The following is a 20,084-nucleotide window of genomic DNA, read 5'->3' as shown; positions in this document are numbered from 1 at the left end:
CTTATCTTTCAGGAGCAGAGAGCATAATCCAGGACACTTACGGGAGGACCTGCAAAACACAAGCAGAGAAGCCACAGTCAGCATCAAAGGGAGAGAGGGTCCCCTCGCCCAGGCCGGCCACTCTCTCACACAGCTCCTGGCCACCCCTCCTAGCAAGGCTTTGATGCTGTCATTGGCCCCAAAGCCAAGTGGCAGGGCAGAGGGAGTGCCTCTGTCCTTGGAGTGGCTGGGTGGGCGTGTGCCTGGTAAAGACAATCCAGCAAGTTTTGGTTCCTGCATGCATTACATGAGGCTGCTGCTGCTTCTTGCTTGGGGCCCATCCGTGTTGGGTTTTGGCAGGCAGTGTAGGAATCAGACCTGTTCCTGCTTGAAGAACAAATTTTGGAACTCACTAGGGGTTGGTTCATTTCCGTGGAAAGGGAGAGACTTGAGAAAGAAAACATTCTGGGCGGAGGTGAGAATACTCCTAGGTGCACTGGATGTGTGAGTGTGTGGCTGAAGCTGACATGTAGGGGGGTCGGGGGCCCATAGCCCAGCTCCAGGGTTAGCGGTGCCGAGCCTGGCTGCGCATGGGGGATTTGAAGGGGGCGAGTCTGGAAGCACAGGTGGCTGCTGCAGGGAAGGCTGGTGCAGCAAGCTGAGACTTGCCCCATGGAGAACACTCAGGTGTTCCTCACCTTACAGTGTGCAAACCATATTGCACATCTATGACAGCATTTGACCTTCTCAACAATCTTTGAGGTATGATGAACATACCCATGTGACAGATGACCACACAGAGGCTCAGAGAGAAAGAAATGACTGGTCGAAGGCAACATAGTTGGTTAGGGGTGGAATTTATCCCCGAAGGAAATCTCCTGACTCTCAAATCCTACACATTTTCCACTAAAGCCATGTTGCTGCCAAACAAGTGACTCCTCTGCTCTCTCCTGGCAGGCCCCAGACCTCAGTCTGGAGAGTGAGGCCGGCACAGGGAGGCGGCCCTCGGCAGTCAGCCAGCCCACACATATTTACGGATCGCCACTGGGTGCAGGTTAATGGGACCAATGGTGAAAGGCAAGATCTCTGACTCACAGAATTTTCCTTGGATGGATCAATACTTAAGAAAACAACGACACAAGGAGGAAGCACAGGAAGCTCCCAGCACGTAATGAGGGGCCAGAGCCAGACTGGGCCGACTCAGGTCGGGAGGCTAGGCTGAGTTCAGAGGGTGAGGAATAGTTATCGGGGAGAGGAACAGGGAGGGAAGCGCGTGGCTAGGAGGGAAAAGCTCTGAACACGCCAAGGTCACTGGGCATCTAGGGTCCAGGCGAAACTGAGCGGGCTGCAGCAGAGGAGAGCCTGGGGAGAAGGCAAGCCAGCCAGACCACAGCATCTCGTTTCCACGTCATTGTCCAGCGGAGCATGATTTGAAGGACAGTGGCGGCCACTGAAGAGTTTTGCACAGAGGAGTGATTTGAGGGAGTGTGAGTGGGCATGAGGATGGGTTGCAGTTGTCCCCCTGTAGGTGACAGTGGCCTGCACTTGGGGGCTGTCAGTGGAGAAGAAGAGAAGTGAGTCAGATGGTACTTATCAGTGAGGACAGACAGGACTTACTTGCTCATGGATTTAATGGTGGAGGATGAGTGGAGAGGTGCATCGGGCATAGAGGAAGGAGAGAGATGAGATAATGATTTTTCGCTTGAGAAACTAATGCATGATGGTGCTAATGCCTGAGAACGTAACGTGGCGGGGGAGTGGGCTGTGTGTTCCCTAAGCCTAGACTAGGGGCCGGGCAGGTTGTTGGCCACGTGGACATCCGTACAGCTGGCATCTCTCTTTCAGCCTGCTCTCTGTTTTACAAAAAAGATAAAAGCCACCAGATGGACTTGCCATTGCCTTTCTGATGCCACACGCCCACACCTGCCTGTACCTGCACCTGTGCCTGGCCTCTGCTCCGTGCCCCTCAGGTTAACTCTGATAGAAGAAATGTTCACATATTGAGGTATGGGGAAGTCATTCTGGCTTATACATGAGTTAACTTGGAGTTTCTGCTAACTAAAACATCCTGTTTGTGGCCTATCAAACATACACTGTACACCTGCTTTAATTATTAAAGAAAAGGGCACCTTGACCAGAAGTAAAGAATGTCCATGTTAAAAATAAAGATTAAATGCCTCCCTTCCTGGGACACCAATGCTGGTACTCCTTTCATGATAAGATTCCCTTCCCAGGTGCCAAGGACATACTGACTCACTGTGTACTTGCTGATCTGTTTTTTTGAAACCTTGAAGGAATGTATCCCTGACTTGTTTGTGGTTCTTTGTTCTGACAAGACATAAAACTGTGCTGAAAACCATGCTTCTCTAGAGCAGTTTCTCAGAGTTATCTGTGAGGCTGGCTTCTGTTTTGGCTCAAGTAAAATATTCCTCAGTTTGGCTCAAGTAAAACTCTTTTCTATGCCTTTTATAGATTGTTTATTGATTATTTTCATTGACAACTCAGAGGAGATGACCCGCCTCCTCCTTTTGGGACCCTGCCGCCCCCAAGCTCCCCTGGTCAAGCCTGCCCTTCAAGCATATCCTTTCCCACAGCTCTGAACACGAGAAACCATCCTTTGTTCCACACCCTCCTCTGTTCCGGCCCCAGCTCCTCTCTCCCTCACAGCTGCACTGCTGGAAGGAGGGGGTCTCCTCTCACTCACCTTCCACTCACCTCATGACCCTACGGTTTGGATTCCATTCCTATCCTTCTACCAAAATGGCACTCACCATGTCTCCAACGACCTCCTCCAATCAATAAGCCTGACAGGATTTCTTCTCCTCCTTGGACTCATCTTCTCCCTCCTTCTAGAAGTGCTCTCCTCCTTTGGCTTCCAAGATGACAGACACGTCCTCCCACCTCCCTGGCTATTCAGCTGACTCAGTCTCCTCTCCCAGCCTCACATGCCAAGGTTCCTCAGGGAGCAAGTCTAAGCTTTCTTCTTTTCAGTTCCCTGCTCATCAGTCTCCTCTCTCCATCTTTCCCAAGGAGCTCTTCCATGCTCATGGCTACAATAGGTGGAAGTGTCCCAAATGTAGATCTCCAGTCCTGACCATGCCTTGAGGCCCAGGCTCCCTTTTTGAGCTGCCTGCTTGATTTCCCCTTGAATAATCCCATGATTCCTCAAACAGGGATGCACAGTCACACTCACAATCTTCTGCCCACAAATGTGCTCCTCTCCAGCTCCTGGTCTCTGTGGATGGCATCCCCTCCTGCCCAGCTGGTGAATGGGAAAATGAGGAGTCCTTCTCGACATGCTCTATTGGCACATCCACTGTTTGTTGCTCTGAAGCCCATCCCCTTGGGTCTCTCCCCAATACCACAACCTCATCCATGTTACCAGCATCTCCTGACTTGCAATAGCTTCTTCACTCATCACCCTCTTCACTTGTCCCACAGACATTCACTGAGTGCCTACTGTTCTAAATGCTGTTCTGGGAAAGTGGGATACAGCAGTGAACGTGACAAACATCCCTGTCCTAAGCATCCCTGTCCTCTTCTAGTGAGAGGACAGCTGAGATACAATAAACATAATAAACAGTACATCACCTGGAAGGCGATAGTGTCATGGAAAGAGACAGGCAGCAGAGCAGGGTAAGGGGCACTATTAGTGCTGGGAGGCAGATTGGGGGGGCCTTGTAGGTGATTTGTAGGACTTTATCTTCTTTCTGAGATGGGAGCCCTTGCAGGGATTTGAGCAGAGATAATATGACCTGGTTTATGTTTTAAAAGGGTCATACCATGTGGGGCAGCTATTGCAGTGATGTAGGGGAGAGGTGATGGTGGCTTGCAGCCAGTGGAAGCGGTGTAGGGGGTGGAAGTGGCTGAATTCTGGATTGATTCTGCAGGTAGAGCCAAGAGGATTTCTCTAGACTGTGGAGTCGAAGAGACATGAGTCAAGGAAGATTTTGGCTTGAGTGACTGAAAGGATGCTGTTGCCATCAACAGAGGTGGGGAGACTGTAGGTTGGCAGGTTTGGCTGGAAGTATCAGGAGCTCAGCTGTGCACCCCTGGCCCTCGGGGGCACTCCAACAGTTACAAGGGGGTGCAAAAGAGAAGGAAGTCCTGGAAGCTGAGTGGAGGGAGTGCATCAAGGGGGATGGCAAAATCCCCATGCTGATCAGTGCTGACAGTCATGTGAGGTGAGGACTGAGACCTGATGGCTGGGCCTAGCAATGCAGAGGCCACAGACAGGAAGGGTGACAGGAGTGGACATCTGATGGGAAGGGGAGGGGAGGAATGTGGACAGTGAGAGCTTTCTAGGAGTTCTGCTGCAAAGGGGAGCAAAGATGGAGTAGTTGCTTTGGTGGCGTGGAGTCCAGAGAAGGGATTTCTTCAGGATGAGAGGCACAGCAGCATGTTTGCACAATCAGCTGGAAGGGGAAGACTCGATATGTTGGAGAAAGGGGGATTCCTGGAGTGATGCCCCTGAGGAGGCAAGAAGGACTGGCCCTGGCATAAGAGGTGGCACTGGCTGTGCTCAGGAGCCTAGATAGTCCATCTGTGGCAATAAGCAGGGAGGCAGTGCATGCAGGTGTGTGGCTGTGCAGGTGGGGTTTGTGGAAGTTTTCTTCCAACTGCTCCAACTGTGCCAGTGAAGTAGGAACTGAGGCCGTCAATCACGAGTGAGGTGTGAGAGGCCAAGGGTATGAGGGGCTTCTATGCGGATATCAAGATCCCTAGGAGTTCACCCAGAAGTGGTGTTGGAGAGAGGACTGGAGACCCAGGAGCTGAAAGCCACTAGCAGTGAAAGGGATGTACCTGGGATCAGAGATGGCTTCCAATATGCTGGCCCAATGCTCTCCAGTCTCCATTCGGAGGCTAGATGCAAATCTGATCATGGCACTCCCGTCCCGCCACTCCTCACTTTCCCATTGTTCTTAGGACAGAGGCTCAAATCCAAAGCCCCATCTATGCTGTGATCTGCCCTTGCCCCTATGCCTGAGCCCCTCGAACTGCTGGGATGAGAGCTGTTATTAATAGAGGGTGGTGGGCAGGCCGGTGGTTATCAGGACAAAGTCAAGTTGGATTCATACCTCCTCATGAACCACGATAAATTCCAAGAGGATCAAAGATTTACATGCCTCAAAAAAATCATAAAAATCCTAGAGGAAAATTTCCTTTCTAACCATGGAGAGGGGCAAACTTTCCCAAGTACAGTTCATAATCTAGAAGCTATGACATAAAGTCTGATCCAACCATACAAAAACAAAAATGTCTGCAAGGCAGAAAGCACTGTCGACAAAGTCAAAAGCCAGAGTGGAAACATATTTCTGACTCATGTCACAAAGGCTAGATACCTTGATATAAAAGTGCTCCTACAAATCAACTCTAAAAACATCAACAATCAAATAGAAAAATGGTCAAAAGATATGAATAGAGAGTACACATAAAATACAGCCCTTTAGGTTGCAAAACAAAAGGAAATCTTCATTCACAATAAAAGAAATGAAAATTAAAACTATAATCATATCAGATTAGAAAGAGTGAAAAAAATCTGATGACTTATATCAAGGGAAATGAGGACAGTCACCTCACACATTGGTTGAAAGGATAAATTGGTGCATTCTCTACAGAGAGTAATTTGGCAATACTAATTAATATTAAAAATTTTTGTGCCAATTGCTACAATGATCCTCCTAGAAACGTATTCCATAGATATATTAACAAATATATAAGACGACAGGTGTATAAGAATACTCATTGTAGAACTAATTGAGATGATAAAGACATTAGAAACAGTACAAGTGGAATTGCTTAAAAGAAGGGATGGGGCTTCCCTGGTGGCGCAGTGGTTGGGAGTCCGCCTGCCGATGCAGGGGACACGGGTTCGTGCCCTGGTCCGGGAAGATCCCACATGCTGCGGAGCGCCTGGGCCCGTGAGCCATGGCCGCTGAGCCTGCGCGTCCGGAGCCTGTGCTCCGCAACGGGAGAGGCCACAACAGTTAGAGGCCCGCGTACCGGGGGGGGGGGGGGGAAAAAAGAAGGGATGGGAGGCTTACCTAAATGGGATACTATGCAGCTGTGAAAAAGATTAAAGTAGTTCTGTATTTCTGATACGGAATAATCTCCCAGGCATATTGTTACATTTTTAAAAAGGCATGTCTTTTAACTGGCAGCCATTTGTGCTAAAAAAATCGGTAGACTTTTGTTTGTATAAACATGGAACATCTCTGGGTGTGGAGAGAAGAATGTGGTCATCAAGTTACTTCCGAGTAGGGGAACGGGATGGTGGGAGGACAGCAGTGGCAGGGGAGACTGACTTTTCACCATGGACTCTTTGATGCCATTGGATACACGTGTATAGCTACCAAGTCAGACAAGGCAATAAACTTTAACTTGAAAACAGCTGGAGTAAGCGCTGTGTTTCTGTCTGGTCCTTCAGCTTTTGCTGCCTTTCCTCACACTCACTTCCAAGCTCTCTCCAAGAAAGCTCAGACTGCGATTATCATTCTGAGGACCTGGGGTCCTGAGAGTGGAGTCCGGGGCCTGGTGTGAGGTGCAGCTCAGGAGATGAAGGAGGAGCTGCAAGAGTAACCATCACTCACTTAGGGCTCATCACGCACTGGGAATTCCACCATCAGCTTTCATTTAACCCCTGCTGCAACCTCACCAGCACATTTTACAGATGAGGAAACTGAGGCTCAGAAAGGTTACCATGCCCAGGGTCACGTCCTGCTGAACCCAGGCATGACCCAGGCAGTTTGACTTCAAGCCTAACAAAGTGCAAACTATTTTGGCAGAAAGAGCTCTGACATTCACCGAGTGTCCCCTGAGGTCTCCGGGAGGGTGCGTGGCATGTCTGAGGTCACCTAGCTAGTGGGGAGCAGTTCAGGATGGAAGCAGCGCTGTGGGACCCCAAACCTTCCACCTTCCACTTCCCCAGAGGGGTGTTCAGAGTGGGAATGGCAGCATTCCAGAGACTGATCCCATCACTGGTGGGACAGGACACATCTAGCCCATCTAAGAGATTCTAAAACACACCAAGCCACCACCTCTCTTGAGCCCTGCTGGCACCATATCACCAGTCACCATCACTTGGCATTGGCACCATCCTTACAGCCTCCTTCTTCTTGGCACCTCAACCCCACCAACCAGAGGGGCCTTTTAAAGATGCCCACCCCTTCCCAGGGCTTCCCATTTAAGTGGAATAACATCCAGACTCTCAGGAGGCACAGCGCTCCCATGTGGCCCTGCTCCTTGCTCCATCAGCCTCGGCTAAGCACTGGGTCCCTCTTGTCTCTCTCAGTTCCCCAAGGGGCCAGCCCTCTTCTGCCCCAGGACATTCACACCCCCCCTTTGTGACTGCCCTCATGACCCTGAAACTGAAGACATCTCCTCACCCTTCTCACGCACTTGTTTCCATCACAGTTGGCTGCTATTTCCTTCCAAGCACATATCAGTCTTTACTCCTGAAATCCACTTATTTGTGTTTTGTTTATTTTCTGTCAGCCCCACCAGTACGGCAGTTCCCTGAGAGCTGGGGCCCTTTGAGCCTGGCTTCCCGCTGCTTCCCCGAGGCCTAGAACAGGGCCAGGCAGGCACGAGCACTTCGTAAATTCGTGCTGAATGGACGAGAGGGGAGAAGGGAAGGAGTGCTGAGCCCTTGGTTTCTGGGAAATCGGTTCCATGACTCCCCAGGATACCCAAATCCAAGGATGCTCAAATCCCTTGTATAAAATGGTTATATTTGCATATAACCTATACAATCCCCTGTATATTTTAAATCATTTCTAGATTACTTATAATACCTCACACAATGTAAATACTATGTAAATAGTTGCTGGTGCACAGCAAATTCAAGTTTTGCTTTTTGGAACCTTCTGGAAATTAAAACAAAATTCTTATACATGGTTATTTGAATCCACGGATGTGGGACCTGCAAGTACAGAGGGCCGACTGTACAGGGTTTGTGCTGTGGCTGCCGGAAGCCTCCGGATATGGACTCGCTGGCCAGCCAAGAGTGACACATGGGACGGAGGGCTTGGCTCAGGTTGTCCAGGGGTTCCCTGCTTAGAAAGTAAGGCTGGCTTCAGGGCCTCCAGGAGGCCACGTGGTGGTCTGGCCATGGCCCGCCCCATTCTGCACACAGCTTTCAAGCATGTGTTCCAGGCACTGGCTGGATCTGCTGCCTTTGCTGTCAGGAATGTGGGAGCAATTAAATAAGAGCCAGATGACTTGGAAGATAAATAAAATGGGTCTGAGGGAGTAGGGGGTTCAATGATTCTGGATCCTCTCTAACTGAACTGATGTGGCCCGACAAGGATAGCATTTCCCAAACTGGGAGCCAATCCTCTCACACCTCAAGGTTCGGAGGGTGCATGAGCCGCTAGTTGACAGGTAAGCAGAAGTGGGTGGAGGGTCTGGGGCCTACAATGCCTCCCTAGAGCTCTTAGTTCTTCTGGGGATGATCTTTTCCTGAGTGTTTCCCAAAGCCTATATTCCTGGAAGAGCAAACTGGGAAGAATTCCCACAGCCTGGCTAGTTTGCAGCCTGCACTCTTGGAGTTGGGGGCTGGCCTTAGTGCCTGAGGCTGCTGGGGTCATTGTCCCTGCTCACAGCCCACACCTGCCCCTCTTGGGCTCTGCCTGGACTCCTGACTCCACTGTGCCTGCTCCCTGATCTGCCCAACAGGCCCTGGCTCAGATCTAGCGCTCTGCCTCTTCCCACTCAGCCAGCTTGGGTTACAGGGTCCTGGCTCTTGACCCTTGGAAACCCACTCACCCATGAGGAAATGACCTTCAGCCATGCTTCTCTGGGGTTTCCCCAGTGGAGCAGAGTAGGCCAAGGCTTTTCAACTGAGTTTGCAGGTAGATGAAATAAGGCTTAGAGGTTAGCAAATCCAGAGCCAATACTGAGTCAGCGAGCCAGACACTTAGGTCAGGCCTCAGGCCCTGGATTTAATCAGGCCGATACTGCCAGGGAGTGTTGAGGCCTTAGAACCTGGCTCTCCAGCTGATGAGCTCTAGACCTTGAGCAAGTGCCTGTTCTCTCTGATGCAAAGTCTGCTTCTGGGAAACGTGGGGAGTAACAATCTCTGCCTCTCTGGACTGCTATGAAGATTGAGTAAGATATTGTGTATACATAAAGTGCCTGGGACAACAGTGGCACATAGGAGGCACCAAAACCCAATGCTGGCTCCAATCACAGTATAGCATTCTTTCTCTTTCTCTGTTTCTAACGCACACACGCATTCTGTGCAGACACACACACACACATGCAGAAAGAAGAGAAACACAGATGGTGGCTTTCCATTGTTTGGCTTCATGTTGCCGAACAAACCCTGACTACACAACAGGTTTGAAGAGTCTCCTTTTGAAATGGCACCTCAGATGGGCCTCCAGCATTTTGGCTGTGATGACTCTCAGGTACAAGGCTGTATCCCTGGAATTCCGGGTCAAGTTGGCCAGCCTTGGCATGGAGGTTTGCTCTGGCAATCACCCTACTCAGACACTGCAGGGTAGACAGTGGTGCTGATTAGAAGCCTAAGTGAAAAGTAAACTCATTGGATTAAAAAAAACCCCAAAAAACTAGTTCTATTGAGATGTAATTCACATACCATGAAATTCACTCTTTTAAAAGTATAAACTTCAATGATTTTTGGTATATTCACAGAATTGTGCAACCATCACCATTATGTAATTTTGTTTATCCTTCATTTTTGAAAGAGAGTTTTACTGGACATAAGATTCTAGGTTCTTTTAGTCCTTTGCATAGGTCAGGTCATCCCACTGCCTTCTGGCCTCCATTATTTCTGGTGGGAAGTCAGCTGTTAATCTTATTGGGGTTCCCTTGTATGGATGAGTGATTTCTCTCTTGCTGCTTTCAAGATTTCCTCTTTGTCTTTGACTTTCAGCATTTTACTGTAATGTGTCTGGGTCTGTATCTCTGCATTTATCTTACTTATAGATCATTGAGCTTCTTGGATATGTGGATTAATGTTTTCAGCAAATTTGGAAAGCTTTCATCCATTATTTCTTCAAAACTTTTTAACGCTCCCTTCTCTTTTCCTGTCCTTCTAGCACCCCCACTGTACATATGTTAGTGTGCTTGAAGGTGTCCTACATTTCTCTGAGGCTTGGTTTATTTTTCTTCATTCCATTTTTTCTGTGTTCTTTATATTGCATACTCTCTATCCATCTATCTTCAAGTTCATTGCTGGTTCAAGTCTACTGCTGAAACTCTCTAAGGAATTTTTATTTTGGTAAAGTCCAATTTATTTTTTTGTCACTGTGATTTAGGTGTCACATCTGAAAAACCATTGCTTAACCCAAGGTCATGAAGAGGTGATGTTTTCTTATAAGGACTTACAATTTTACCTCTTACATTTAGGTCTATGATACATTTTGAGCTATTTTTTGTGTATCGTAGGAGGAAGGAGTCCAACTTCATTCTTTTGCATTTAGTAGTCCTACCGCTATTGAATTGTCTTGGCATTCTTGTAAAAGAAATTTGATGGTAAAAGTAAGAATTTATTTCTGGAATCTCAATTCTGTTCTGTTGATCTATTTTTCTATCTTTATTCCAGTACCATACTATCTTGATTACTGAAGCTTTGTATAAGTTTTAAAATTGGGAAGCATGAGGCCTTTACCTTTGTTCTACTCTTTCAAGGTGTTTAGACTATTCTGGATTCTTTGCATTTCCATATAAATTTGAGAACCAATTTGCAATTTCTAAAAAAAAAAATCCAAGTGGGATTTTAATACAGATCGCATTGAAACTATAAATTAATTTGTGGAATATTGCCATATTAACATTTTATTGTCTTCCAATCCATGAATATGGATGTCTTACCATTCATTTAGGTCTTCTTTAATTTCTTTCAACAATATTTTATAGTTTTCACTATACAAGTCTTACACTTATTTTGTTAAATTTATCCCTAAATATTTTATTATTTTCCAAGCTTTTATAAGTGAAACTGCTTTCTTAATTTCATTAAAAATTCTTCATTGCTAGTGTATAGAAATATGATTGATTTTTATATATTGCTCTTGTATCATGCAATCTTGCTAAACATCTTCATGAGCTCCAATAAATATTTTGTGGATTCTTTGTGTAAGTAAATAAATAAATAGCATAATCCAAAAGACATTCAACATCATTAATTATTAGGGAAATGCAAATCAAAACCACAATGAGATATCACCTCACATCTATCAGAATGGCTACTATTTAAAAACAGAAAAAAAAAAGACAAGTGTTAGTAAGGAAGTAAAGAAATTGGAAACTTTGTGCACTGTTTGTGGGTTTACTTCTGGGCTCTTGATTCTGTTCCATTTGTCTATGTGTCTGTTTATTACTATAGCCTTATAGTACAGCTAGAAATTAGGAAGTATGATGCCTTCTGCTTTGTTCTTCTTTCTCAGGATTGCTTTGGCTATTTGGGGTTTTAAAAGTCCATTTACATTTAATGTAATTGCTCAGAAGGTAGGATTTATGTGTGCCAATTTGGAATTTAATTTCTATATGTCTTATACCTTTTTTATTCCTCTATTACTCCATTACTCCTTCTTTTTTTGTTAACTAGATCTTTTCTAGTGTAACATTTAAAAACTTTTTTATTGGAGTATAGTTGATTTACAGTGTTCTGTTAGTTTTAGGTGTACAGCAAAGTGAATCTGTTATACAAATACATATATCCACTCTTTTTTAGATTGTTTTCCCATATAGGCCATTACAGGGTATTGAGTAGAATTCCCTGTGCTATACAGTAGGTACTTATTAGTTACCTATTTTATGTATAGTAGTGAGTATATGTCAATCCCAATCTTCCAATATATCCCTCCCCCTGTAGTGTACCATTTTAATTCCTTATTTCTCTTATATTTTTTGGAGTTATTTTCTCAGTCGTTGCCCAGGGGTTTATAATTAGCATCTTAATTTAAAATAACCTGGTTTGGATTAATAGCAATTTACTTTCAGTTGTATACAAATACTTTGTTCCAATATAGCTCTGTTGTTATCTCTTCTTAGTACTATCATTGTCATAAATTACTGTTTTATACATTATAAGCCCATCAACACAGTTTTATCAAAATTGCTCTATGCAATTGACTTTTAACTCAGAAGAGAGAAAAGAGTCACAAATAAATACATATTTTGGCCCTGAACCAAGATGGCGGAGTAGAACGATGTGCTCTCACTCTCTCTTGTGAGAACACCAGAATCACAATGAGCTGCTGGAAAATCATTGACAGGAAGACACTGGAACTCACCAAAAAAGATACACCACATCCAAAGACAAAGGAAAAGCCACAATGAGATGGTAGGAGGGGCGCAATCACAGTAAAATCAAATCCCATAACTGCTGGGTGGGTGACTCACAGACTGGAGAACACTTATACCACAGAAGTCCACCCACTGGAGTGAAGGTTCTGAGCCCCACGTCAGGCTTCCAAACCTGGGGGTCCGGCAATGGGAGGAGAAATTCCTAGAGAATCAGACTTTGAAGGCTAGTGGGATTTGATTGCAGGACTTCGACAGGACTGGGGGAAACAGAGCCTCCACTCTTGGAGGTCACACACAAAGTAGTGTGTGCATCGGGACCCAGGGGAAGGAGCAGTGACCCAATAGGAGACTGAACCAGACGCAGCTGCTATTGTTGGAGGGTCTCCTGCAGAGGTGGGGGGTGGCTGTGGCTCACCGTGAGGACAAGGACACTGGCAGCAGAGGTTCTGGGAAGTGCTCTTTGGTGTGAGCCCTCCCAGAGTCCTCCATTAGACCCACCAAAGAGCCCAGGTAGACTCCAGTGTTGGGTTACCTCAGGCCAAACAACCAACAGGGAGGGAACCCAGCCCCACCCATCAGCAGTCAAGCGGATTAAAGTTTTACTGAGCTCTGTCCACCAGAGCAACAGACAGCTCTACCCACCACCAGTCCCTCCCATCAGGAAACTTGCACAAGCCTCTTAGATAGCTTCATCCACCAGAGGGCAGACAGCAGATGCAAGAACTACAATCCTGCAGCCTGTGGAACAAAAACCACATTCACAGAAAGATAGACAAGATGAAAGGCAGAGGGCTATGCACCAGATGAAGGAACAAGAAAAAACCCCAGAAAAAAAGATAAATGAAGTGAAGATAGGGAACCTTCCAGAAAAAGATTCAGAATAATGATAGTGAAGATAATCTAGGAGCTCAGAAAAAGAATGGAGGCAAAGATCGAAAAGATGCAAGAAATGTTTAAAAAAGACCTAGAAGAATTAAAGAACAAACAAACAGCGATGAACAATACAATAACTGAAATGAAAACTACACTAGAAGGAACCAATAGCAGAATAACTGAGGCAGAAGAATGGGTAAGTGACCTGGAAGACAGAATGGTGGAATTCACTGCTGTGGAACAGAATAAAGAAAAAAGAATGAAAAGAAATGAAGACAGCCTAAGAGACCTCTGGGACAACATTAAACACAACAACATTCACATTATAGGGGTCCCAGAAGGAGAAGAGAGAGAGAAAGGACCAGAGAAAATATTTGAAGAGATTATAGTCAAAAACATCCCTAACATGGGAAAGGAAATAGCCACCCAAGTCCAGGAAGTGCAGAGAGTCCCATACAGGATAAACCCAAGGAGAAGCACGCTGAGACACATAGTAATCAAATTGGCAAAAATTAAAGACAAAGAAAAAGTATTGAAAGCAGCAAGGGAAAAATGACAAATAACATATAAGGTTAAATAACATATAACCTTAACCCATAAGGTTAAGAGGTGATTTCTCAGCAGAAACTCTACAAACCAGAAGGGAGTGGCATGATATACTTAAAGTGATGAAAGGGAAGAACCTACAACCAAGATTAAACTACCCAGCAAGGATCTCATTCAGATTCGATGGAGAAATCAAAAGCTTTACAGACAAGCAAAAGCTAAGAGAATTCAGCACCACTAAACCAGCTCTACAACAAATGCTAAAGGAACTTCTCTAGGTGGAAAACACAAGAGAAGAAAAGGACCTACAAAAAAGCCCCCAAAACAATTAAGAAAATGGTCATAGGAACATACATATCGATAATTACCTTAAATGTGAATGGATTAAACGCTCCAACCAAAAGACACAGGCTCGCTGAATGGATACAAAAACAAGACCCATATATATGCTGTCTACAAGAGACCCACTTCAGACCTAGGGACACACACAGGCTGAAAGTGAGGGGATGGAAAAAGATATTCCATGCAAATGGAAATTAAAAGAAAGCTGGAGTAGCAATACTCATATCTGATAAAATAGACTTTAAAATAAAGAATGTTACAAGAGACAAGGAGGGACACTCCATAATGATCAAGGGATCAATCCAAGAAGAAGATAAAACAATTATAAATATATATGCACCCAACATAGGAGCACCTAAATACATAAGGCAACTGCTAACAGCTATAAAAGAGGAAATCAACAGTAACACAATAATAGTGGGGGACTTTAACACCTCATTTACACCAATGGACAGATCATCCAGAATGAAAATAAATAAGGAAACAGAAGCTTTAAATGACACAAAAGACCAGAAAGATTTAATTGATATTTATAGGACATTCCATCCAAAAACAGCAGATTACACTTTCTTCTCAAGTGCGCATGGAACACTCTCCAGGATAGATGACATCTTGGGTCACAGATCAAGCCTCAGTAAAATTTTTTTTTTTTTCTGTACATGGGCCTCTCACTGTTGTGGCCTCTCCCATTGCGGAGCACAGGCTCCGGACGCTCAGGCTCAGCCGCCATGGCTCATGGGCCCAGCCGCTCTGCAGCATGTGGGATCTTCCCGGACTGGGGCGTGAACCCATGTCCCCTGCATCAGCAGATGGACTCTCAACCACTGTGCCATCGTAGAAGCCTAAGCCCCAGTAAATTTAAGAAAATTGAAATCATATCAAACATCTTATCTGACCACAACGCTATGAGATTAGAAATGAATTACAGGGAAAAAACGTAAAAAACACAAACACATGGAGGCTAAACAATACATTACTGAATAACCAAGAGATCACTGAAGAAATCAAAGAGGAAATCAAAAAATACCTAGAGACAAATAACAATGAAAACACGATGATACAAAACCTATGGGATGCAGCGAAAACAGCTCGAAGAGGGAAGTTTATAGTTATACAAGCCTACCTCTAGAAACAAGAAAAATCTCAAATAAACAATCTAACCTTACACCTAAAGGAACTAGAGAAAGAAGAACAAACAAAACCCAAAGTTAGCAGAAGGAAAGAAATCATAAAGACCAGAGCAGCAATAAATGAAATAGAAACAAAGAAAACAGCAAAGATCAATAAAACTAAAAGCTGGTTTTTGGTTTTTTGGTCCAGAGCACAGGCTCCGGACGTGCAGGCTCAGCGGTCATGGCTCACAGGCCCAGCCGCTTCGCGGCATGTGGGATCTTCCCGGACCGGGGCACGAACCCGTGTCCCCTGCATCGGCAGGCAGACTCTCAACCACTGCGCCACCAGGGAAGCCATAAAAGCTGGTTCTTTGAGAAGACAAACAAAATTGATAAACCATTAGACAGACTCATCAAGAAAAAGAGGGAACGGACTCAAATCAATAAACTTAGAAATGAAAAAGGAGAAGTAACAACTGACACTGCAGAAATACAAAGCATCCTAAGAGACTACTACAAGCAACTCTATGCCAATAAAATGGACAACCTGGAAGAAATGGACAAATTCTTAGAAAGGTATAACCTTGCAAGACTGAACCAGGAAGAAATAGAAAATATGAACAGACAAATCACAAGTAATGAAATTGAAACTGTGATTAAAAATCTTCCAACAAACAGAAGTCCAGGACCAGATGGCCTCACAGGTGAATTCTATCAAACATTTAGAGAAGAGCCAACACCCATCCTTCTCAAACTCTTCCAAAAAACTGCGGAGGAAGGAACACTCCGAAACTCTTTCTATGAGGCCACCATCACCCTGAGACCAAAACCAGACAAAGATACTGCAAAAAAAGAAAATTACAGACCAATATCACTGAGGAATATAGATGAAAAAATCGTCAACAAAATACTAGCAAACAGAATCCAACAACACATTAAAAGGATCATACACCATGATCAAGTGGGATTTATCCCAGGGATGCAAGGATTCTTCAATATACGCAAATCAATCAATGCGATACACCATATTAACAAACTGAAGAAGAAAAACCATATGATCATCTCAATAGATGCAGAAAAAGCTTTTGACAAAATTCAACACCCATTTATGATAAAAACTCTCCAGAAAGTGGGCATAGAATCTACCTCAACATAATAAAGGCCATACACGAACAAACCCACAGCAAACAACATTCTCAATGGTGAAAAACTGAAAGCATTTTCTCTAAGATCAGGAATAAGACAAGGATGTCCCCTCTCACCACTATTATTCAACATAGATTTGGAAGTCCTAGTCATGGCAATCAGAGAAGAAAAAGAAATAAAAGGAATACAAATTGGAAAAGAAGAAGTAAAACTGTCACTGTTTGCAGATGACATGATACTATACATAGAGAAGCCTAAAGATGCCACCAGAAAACTACTAGAGCTAATCAATGAATTTGGTAAAGTAACAGGATACAAAATTAATGCACAGAAATCTCTTGTCCTTCCTATACACTAACAACGAAAGATCAGAAAGAGAAATTAAGGAAACACTCCCATTTACCATTGCAACAAAAAGCATAAAATGCCTAGGAATAAACCTACCTAGGGAGACAAAAGACCTGTATGCAGAAAAGTATAAGACATTGATGAAAGAAATTAAAGATGATACCAACAGATGGAGAGATATACCATGTTCTTGGATTGGAAGAATCAATATTGTGAAAATGACTATACTACCCAAAGCAATCTACAGATTCAATGCAATCCCTATCAAATTACCAATGGCATTTTTTACGGAACTAGAACAAAAAATCTTAAAATTTGTATGGAAACACAAAAGACCCCGAATAGCCAAAGCAGTCTTGAGGAAGAAAAAGAGAGCTGGAGGAATCAGCCTCCCTGACTTCAGACTATACTACAAAGCTACAGTAATCCAGACAATATGGTACTGGCACAAAAACAGAAACATAGATCAATGCAACAAGATTGAAAGCCCAGAGATAAACCCATGCACCTATGGTCAACTAATCTATGACAAAGAAGGCAAGGATATACAATGGAGAAAAGACAGTCTCTTCAATAAGTGGTACTGGGAAAACTGGACAGCTACATGTAAAAGAATGAAATTATAACACTCCCTAACACCATACACAAAAATAAACTCAAAATGGATTAGAGACCTAAATGTAAGACTGGACACTATAAAACGCTTAGAGGAAAACATAGGAAGAACACTCTTTCACATAAATCACAGCAAGATCCTTTTTGATCCACCTCCTAGAGTAATGGAAATAAAAACAAAAATAAACAAATGGGGCCTAATGAACTTCAAAGCTTTTGCACAGCAAAGGAAACCATAAACAAGACGAAAAGACAACCCTCAGAATGGGAGAAAATATTTGCAAATGAATCAAGAGACAAAGGATTAATCTCCAAAATATATAAACAGTTCATGCAGCTCAATATTAAAGAAACAAACAACCCAATCCAAAAATGGGCAGAAGACGTAGTCATTTCTCCAAAGAAGACACACATAGGGCCAAGAAGCATATGAAAAGCTGCTCAACATCACTAATTATTAGAGAAATGCAAATCAAAACTACAATGAGGTATCACCTCACACCAGTTATAATGGGCATCATCAGAAAGTCTACAAACAGCAAATGCTGGAGAGGGTTTGGAGAAAAGGGAACCCTCTTGCACTGTTGGTGGGAATGTAAATTGATACAGCCATTATGGAGAACAGTATGGAGGTTCCTTAAAAAACTAAAAAGAGAATTACCATATGATCCAGCAATCCCACTACTGGGCATATACCCAGAGAAAACCATAATTCAAAAAGACACATGCACCCCAATGTTCATTGCAGCACTATTTACAATAGCCAGGTCATGGAAGCAACCTAAATGCCCATCGACAGATGAATGGATAAAGAAGATGTGGTACATATATACAATAGAATATTAGCCATAAAAAGGAATGAAATTGGGTCATTTGTTGGGACGTGGATGTATCTAGAGATTGTCATATAGAGTGAAGTAAGTCAGAAAGAGAAAAACAAATATCGTATATTAACGAATATGTGTGGAACCTAGAAAAATGGTACAGATGAACCAGTTTGCAGGGCAGAAATTGAGACACAGATCTGTCTCAGAGAACAAATGTATGGACACCAATGGGGGGAAGCGGCGGGGGGTTGGGGATGCTGATGTGATGAATTGGGTGATTGGCATTGACATGTATACCCTGATGTGTATAAAATTGATGACTAATAAGAACCTGCTGTGTAAAAAAATTAATAAAATAAAATTAAATATATATATATATATTTTGGGACTTCCCTGGTCGTCCAGTGGTTAAGACTCTGTGCTTCCCCTGCAGGGGGTGTGTGTTCGATCCCTGGTTGGGGAACTAAGCAAGGGTGTAGCCAGAAATTAAAAAAAATAAAGACTTATACTGTCTTTCATATTTACCTGTGTAGTTACCTCACTGAAGCTCTTTATTTCTGTGTGTGGATTTAAATTACTGTCTAGTGTCCTTTAATTTCATACTGAAGGAGTCCCTTCAGTATTTCTTGTAGAGCAGGATGCTAGTGATGAATTCTCTTCATTTTTGTTTACTTGGGCATGTCTTAATTTCTTCTTCACTTTTCAAGTATAGTTCTTCTGGCTATAGATGTCTTTTTTGACAGTTTTTCTTTTTTTCATCACTTTGAATATGTCATACCAACTGCCTTTTGGCTTTCATGGTTTTTGATGAGAAATCAGCTATTAATCTTATTGAGGATCCTTTTTCTGTGATGAGTCATTGTTCTTTCGCTGCTTTTAAGATTCTTTCTTCTGTGCGTGTCGAGAAGTGGGAGGATCCAGCTCTCGGCCATGGAAGTTGCCAAGGTCAGTGGTGAAGTGGCCACCATGGTGTTTTTTAAAAAAAAGATTCTTTCTTCATATTTTTCCTTTTGGTAATGTGGCTATGATGTACTTAGATTTGGATCTCTTTGAGTTTATTCTACTTGGAGTTTGTTGAGCTTCTTAGATGTGCAGATTAATGTTTTCTTCATATTTGGGAAGATTTTGGCCATTAATTCTTCATATATTCCTTCTGCCTCTTTCTCTCTCTTATCCCCTACTGAGGCCCCCATTATATAAATGTTGGCACACTTGATAGTGTCCCACAGATCTCTGTGATTCTGTTCATTTTTCTTCATTCTTTTTTTCTTTCTCTTCCTTAGACAGGATCATCTCAATTGACCTGTCTTCAAGTTTGCTGATTCTTTCTTCTGCCAGCCCAAATCTGTTGAGCCCCTTTAGTGAATTTTTCATTTCAGTTATTGTACTTTACAGCTCCAGAATTTCTATTTGGTTTCTTTAAAAAATACTTTCTATCTTTTTATTGATAATCTCCATTTGGTGGCACATAATTCTTATGGTTTCCTTTAATTCTTTAGACATGGTTTCCTTTAGTTCTTTGAACATATGTATAATAGCCAATATAAAATCTTTGTCTAGTAAGTTCATCTGGGCTTCCTCACTGACAGTTTTTACTGACTGCTTTTTTTCCTCTTTTTTTTTTCATTGCCATATTTTCTTGTATCTTTGTGTGTCTTTGTTAAAAATTGGGCATCAAATAATCTAATATGGCTACTCTGGAAACTAGATATCCCTCTTCCTTTCCAGGGTTTGTTGTTGTTGTTGTTTGTTCAGGGGCTTTTTTGAGCTAATTCTCTGAAATGTGTACTCTTTATCATGTGCAGCTACTGAATTCTCTGCTTGCTTTGCTTAATTGTCAGCTTAAGACAGAGGTTTTCTTTAATGCCTTGATCTGGTAAGTCTCCCATTCTGTTCTGAGGGGCTCTTTGTGTGTGTTGAGCATAACTTCAACACTCTATCAGGTTACAACTCTGCTTTTGCCTTTACTTCTTGCTTGAGTGGAGACTCAAGGTCAGCCAGAGGTGAGAGACTGGGGATT

The 20,084-nt window shown here is 43.5% G+C and overlaps 1 protein-coding gene across 1 annotated transcript in view; it reads right to left on the bottom strand.

Annotated features, from left to right (window-relative positions):
- Positions 1–20,084, bottom strand: part of COL23A1 (collagen type XXIII alpha 1 chain) — a 354,295-nt gene that overhangs the window by 46,638 nt on the left and 287,573 nt on the right. The window contains exon 4 of the mRNA XM_049707215.1: positions 42–49. Coding sequence (XP_049563172.1) covers positions 42–49 — 8 coding nt within the window. The remainder of the gene's footprint in view (positions 1–41; positions 50–20,084) is intronic.

Source organism: Orcinus orca, chromosome 3, assembly GCF_937001465.1.
Source record: "Orcinus orca chromosome 3, mOrcOrc1.1, whole genome shotgun sequence".
Taxonomy (NCBI): Eukaryota; Metazoa; Chordata; class Mammalia; order Artiodactyla; family Delphinidae; genus Orcinus; species Orcinus orca.
This window is presented reverse-complemented; position numbering and strand designations above follow the sequence as displayed.